Source organism: Crassostrea angulata, chromosome 7, assembly GCF_025612915.1.
Source record: "Crassostrea angulata isolate pt1a10 chromosome 7, ASM2561291v2, whole genome shotgun sequence".
NCBI lineage: Eukaryota > Metazoa > Mollusca > Bivalvia > Ostreida > Ostreidae > Magallana > Magallana angulata.
In genome coordinates, this window is record NC_069117.1 from 40,103,327 (window position 1) to 40,109,369 (window position 6,043).

The 6,043-nt window shown below is 33.2% G+C and overlaps 1 protein-coding gene across 1 annotated transcript; it reads left to right on the forward strand.

The window, feature by feature from the left end:
- The first annotated feature begins 57 nt into the window (after nucleotides 1-57).
- On the forward strand, nucleotides 58-6,003 carry LOC128191328 (piggyBac transposable element-derived protein 4-like). Its single transcript, XM_052863404.1, has 6 exons — nucleotides 58-98; nucleotides 2,575-2,697; nucleotides 2,921-2,984; nucleotides 3,197-3,351; nucleotides 4,359-4,545; nucleotides 4,712-6,003. The coding sequence occupies exons 1-6, from the start codon at nucleotides 58-60 to the stop codon at nucleotides 5,282-5,284; spliced, it is 1,143 nt and encodes a 380-aa protein (XP_052719364.1). The 3' UTR covers nucleotides 5,285-6,003.
- The last annotated feature ends 40 nt before the right edge of the window (nucleotides 6,004-6,043 follow it).

The window sequence follows — 6,043 nt, forward strand, 5'->3', positions numbered from 1 at the left end:
AAACAAAAAAACAAAAACAACACAAATATTAAACCTTTAAATGATGATCCCTTGCACATGGCCGAGGAGATCCGTCGCGAGTTGACAAGTAATCCGCGGTAGGGCCGTGTTCTTCTACATGTACATGTACAGATCTTATTACGCGTGCATGTTTCATATTTTGTACGGACACAACTATATTTTATTTATTTATTCAACTTTTATATTGGTTTAAAATAAAAAGAGTATTTATTTTACTTGTATAGTTGATTAACCATTGATTTATACGATAGCGTACAAGGTATTTTAAAATCAAATCAAATTATAATCAAAGTTCCATGTTACATGTTTGCGGTATGTGCTGGCACGATATAAAAGTGTCCTGAATTGAGGCATTTTAAATCGATGATTATTTTAAAGAATATTCACATGAGATTTATTAAACAAGTTAAAATTAGATTCTATCTGTCACATATTAACATGATTAATCACTTCTGTAGTTTTTTTGCATGGCCGTTCGTTTAATTGTGGAAACGAATTCATTGCTGCGCCCCCTTCCCTCCCGGCCCTGCTGCCAAGTGCTGGGCCTGGATTTTTTTTTTAAATCGGCGAAAAGATATCCAGATCTGTCGATAATCATTTTTTGGTGACTTCTTCTTATGTGTATCATTTTCTCCTTAACTTTTTTCACTTTCCCACCCGTTTGTTTATTCGGTCAGTCTGTGTGAATTAATTTGCCATATGCGACCGAAAATCTTGTGTCGCTTCAGCGCACACACATCCCTGCGAATGTGTTCGAAATGTTTTCTTTATCGTTGCTAAGTATATAAAAAATCCAGAGGTGCTCGAATTAAAGTTCACGAGACTTCACCGAGATTTGTTCAGTTCCTGTGAAATTTCGAGCGGAAGTATACGTGTTCGGATAATATTCTCAAAATACGTAAGTACTGGTCGTTTTTCATATCATATCCTACTTTGATTTATGTTAAAACATTAAAATCTTTTAAGATGTATGTTTATTTCACCATCTAGAGGTTATTTAAATTCAACGATGATATTCAGAACAGATTTATCGTTCGTGTTTAACCACTTGTAGAGTGGTTGAAAATATAAACATTGGGTTGCTTAATAAAATCATAGCTATGTTTGATGCTGGTTGTGTGCAATACCATTTTTTTAAAAAAATAATGGGTGGCTGTTTTGCATATAGACTTAGTATATCGAGCCATTTTCAAGGAACATTCTGCATAAAATAGTATAGACTGTTTCACTACTGATGCTATATTACTAGGTCAGGTGCGGATCAAAAATAAACGCTTAGGGGGATCTCTACTAAGCATGTTAATTGTTGCAACAGCAGGAAAAAACTATTTTATGTTCGTCACATTTATTTCTAAAACGCATTTTACCAGTAATAAATTAAGATAAAGTTTAAAATCAATAAACCTCTAGATTTTATATTTGACTACAAGTACCTAGATTCTATGAAATAGACTATAAGTACGAGGCATGATTTTTACTTCGAAACTGAAAGGGTCAAACAAAAACACGTGGTCTAAAATTTAAATGACAATAACATTCGCAGGGGTGACACAGCTCAGGACATTATGTAATTGAGTAACAGTTGAAGGGTGCTCAAAGCTTTCACTACAGTGGTCAGTTGTTAAAGACTATTATTCGAAGTCAATCATCTTCACATTAAAGGTGAGAGATCGTAATCTGAGAATGTGGCTAATAAATTAACCTGTTGAACACGCTAAACTTATATAATTATGAACAGAATCATTTATAATATATTAAAAGTTTTAAGTCAAAGGAAATTTGTTCTTGGGATTAGAAGTTATGAAATACGACTACATTCTGCAATGCAGTCAGTCGCCATAGAAATCATCAAAGTTCTGCAAGTGTCGACAGATTTCTGATTTCTTTGAAAGACCATGATAGTTAACTTGACAGACTATAACATAGCAACACATCTGCCTCCCAAAAATATATGCGCTTCTCAAAGTTTCACTTAAGTGAGATAGATGTGTGTTATTGGGGATTCTATTTATTGCTAATAGTATGAAAATTGATAAATGTATGAGTGATTCCAACCAACACGTGCATTGCACAGGGAGAAAAGTAAAAATAAAACCCGAAGAAATATGAACTGGATCATTTTATCTTCAAGTTTTTTGAAAGTAATATATATTGTATTTGGTTTTGATTTTCATAGCTTACTTCTATTCACATACTATTTCACTTAGAAAATAACATGAACAACCAAATGTTAATGACATGTCCTAAGTCACAATCAGTGGTTCAGTATTAGTAGAGTCTTGGCATGTCAAGTTATGGACCATGGTTTAGAGTTTTGACTGAAACCGAAATATCAAAACTAGAATACAAAACAACTACATGTAACTCAGTGAACAAGTATATTACATGTATACACGGATGCAGAAATTCTGTTTGCCAGGGAAGGGGTGGGTGGGTTCCAAGATCTATTCTTAGTTATGGTACTTTACTATGTGAACTATATAACTTAGAATTTTTCAAAGGGGTGTGGGCTTGCAGTTGAAATCCTCCACCCCCTCCCCAAATACATTTTAGAATACATGTTTTATTACATTTCAGACTTCATAAAATCAGACCACTTATCGACATGACAAGAGGAAATTTCCAGAAGTTTTACAAACCAGGGAAGTGTCAGAGTATAGATGAAGGAATGATAAGGTACATGTCATGGCATTTCATCCTTGCTCTTTTTCTATCCGCTTTCTAAACGCAACTTGTTAGCATTATGCTAGTGAAAGCTGCTTGGGTCCTGGCCTTGATTTCCAGTCAAGCCTTATATTTTCATTATATTTATATGTTCATTCTTCCTTTACTACTACATTACTTTATCCAGAATGTATAGATTTGCCTATATTATGATTCAATTCTCATATTCTTACAGGTACAAGGGACACCATTATGCACAGCAGTACACGCCAGGAAAACCAATAAAGCGCGGTCTAAAGGTATTTCAATATTTATAACTTTTGTAATCTTCATATCTTTTTTTCAAAACCTTGGAATCCCTATAAGTGGTCATTATTTTTTTAAAGATGTTTTATAAGTTTTATTTAAAAAAACCCAGAAAGTTTACTGACACTTTTTATGTGAAATTGAAAAAATATTGAAACGTTAAATATCATAAATGTTATGACATGGAAACTTTTTTTTCATGTAGATATGGATGAGATGTGAAACAAGTGGCTACACCAATGATTACAGAGCGTATCTTGGTAAACATGATTCAATGTGTGGCCCATCACTAGGGGAACGAGTCGTCAAACATTTATGCAAGCCACTGAAGTGGAAAGGTCATCATGTGTTCTTCGATAGGTAAATTAATTATTGTCAGAATGTCTGTCTGTTTATATTCAAGTTAAAATGACTTGTTATGAACAAAGGTTATAAAAATTTCAGAGTTTATGCACCATAAATTTGCTGTGACACAGGATAGGTTTTCTCAGTTGTGTGTTTTATTTACGGTAATTTTTATTTTTGGGGATAGGGGGGGCAACTTTTTCTAGAGATGCATGAAATGCTTGAATGCTACTTCATTTATTTGTAGAAAATGTGACACATTTATGTTCTTGTGAAATAGAAAACTTTTGTATACTTCTACTATATCTCTACTAGTATGTCTCTGCTATGTTGACAAATATGTAAACCAATATGGCAAAAGTTTTGAATTACAATCGTGACCATGTTCATACTACATGTACTCCATTTTTAGGGGATTATTTATATACGTTTACATTCTATCCTGTCATAGCTGCTCGAGACTGAAATGGGAATGAGTAAAATATTGTCTCTGATTATTAAATTAAGTTTGATGTCTCATTTTAAAATGACTGAATTTATAAAAGGAACATACAATTACGTGTCTCGTGCATGCAGTCATATTTTTAACGACTTTATAAAAAATCAGAATCAGTCCATCAGTCATATATGACTTTTTCTTAATCTTATTTTATTAAAATTTTGAAATTAAGGTTGTATGGGACACTTCCATGTTGTGACGTATTGTTTATCGAAATAAACAATAAAACCAAGTGTAATAATATAACTAGCTAGTTTCTTTCCCAATATTGTCACCTAATAGCTTAGCGCCGTGAGTTAGAGGGATTGCTACGAATGAGGTCGAATCCTGCTGGGGATTTTACACTTTTTTACCTCTCAAATAGAATATTTTCAAAAGCTACTTTTTGGTTAAATATTGTAATATTTGAAAATTTTAAACAGTTGAAAGTATGTCAATTATAATGTATTTTAATCCACATTAATATCGACAGATGTCCCGTACCACCTATGTTCATTATATTGTTGGTTTTCTTTTCCTTCAGATATTTCACTTCTATTCCTCTTCTCCAAACTCTTGAATCCTACGGTGTTTATGGTTGTGGGACTTTAATGGCAAACAGGAAAGGGTTTCCCTCACAGCTGAAGAACCCACACCTTCCTGAGAGAGGAGATGCTGAACAGATGCAACATAGTAACCTTGTTGCCACCGTATGGAATGATGCTAAACCTGTACGTAGTTTTTATGTGGTAAAATAGGTGTTGTATCTGTAAAAGTCTAGGTTCAGTGCTTATCTGTTTTACGTGAAAAAAAAATTTATATTTGCGAGAGTAAACATGTTTTCAAATTATTCCAAAAGACAGGTTTATTTGAGTTTTAATATAAATTTAATCTCAGGTTCACATTGCATCTACAACATCGGACCCTCTCGGAGATGGCCCAGCTCAAAGAAGGGTTCGGGGTGGTGGTGTTATCATCATTCAGCGCCCGCCTGCAGTTGAGCACTACCAACAACACTACTATGGTGTAGACAGAACACAACAGTACAGATCCAAGTGTCCAGTTGGCCGTCCATCCAAAAAGTTTTGGAAGTATCTGGTCAACTATATTTTTGAAATTTCTCTGATCAACACATTCCTTCTTTGGTTTGAAACCCGAGGAACAAGAAAACCAACAAAACATTTCTCTATGGTTGACTGCAACTTGTCTATCGCGGAGAAACTTATTGGTGATTTCTCTAGCAGAAAGCGGGCACCTTCATGTGGAAGGGGAGTTGCAGGTATTAGTGTTGCTAACATCAACCGGCACATCAGCACAAAGTTGACAAGACCGCGAGGAAGATGCAAACAGTGCAAGAAGAATGGCAGAAGAATTGACACTTTTTTTGGTTGTAGCATTTGTAATGTACATCTGTGTAGAGGAGCTTGTTTTCAGGCCTATCACTCTTATCATCACTTGCTTATGGAATAGGTTTATATATCATGAAATGTCTGTTATAATTGCATGTTTTGTTCAAATAATATGCGTTTACTTTATTTGGTGGCTCCAAGCACTTATCTAATCCACTCAAATGGTATGCATTTTTTAAAAATGTGATTTTGTCGTATACCATGTATTTTTAAAACCTAAATCTAAAAAATAATCTAAATATGTTATTGAAAAGAAATAAACTATTCATCACTGTGTGTTGGTAACTGTTGCCATGACAACCATTTTTAATTTATGTACATGTATTTCAAATTTCTATTGTATACCAAAGCTGAATTCTTTATTCATTGATTTTCTTGAAAAATTAATAAAATTTCTTCGTTTCTTTCCATTTGAATTTTGTTGTATTCATAACGAAATAATTTTATTGAGATACCTTAATAAGCTTGTGGTTTTGTTGCTATGATAACTATTGTTTGTGCATTTTCAAGAATGTATAATTAGAAAAAAATATATCGTCGGTAACATTATATACCACATTGTAGACTGTTATTGCCTTTTTTGGGTCACTAAAGACACACTTTGAAACTTTATTACAATTGTTTGTTGTTACTTTCATTTTGATCAGAAAATGCCAAATGTTGCGCAAAGCAACATAAAAAAAAGTTGTTTCAAATTGTTTTGATTAGAATTTCAGCTGTTCAATAATACTTTATAATGTATTTTTCTGTAGAATATTCTGTATATTACTTTATCATTCAATATGGTATCAAAATATTCCACTATTCAATGAAAAATCTA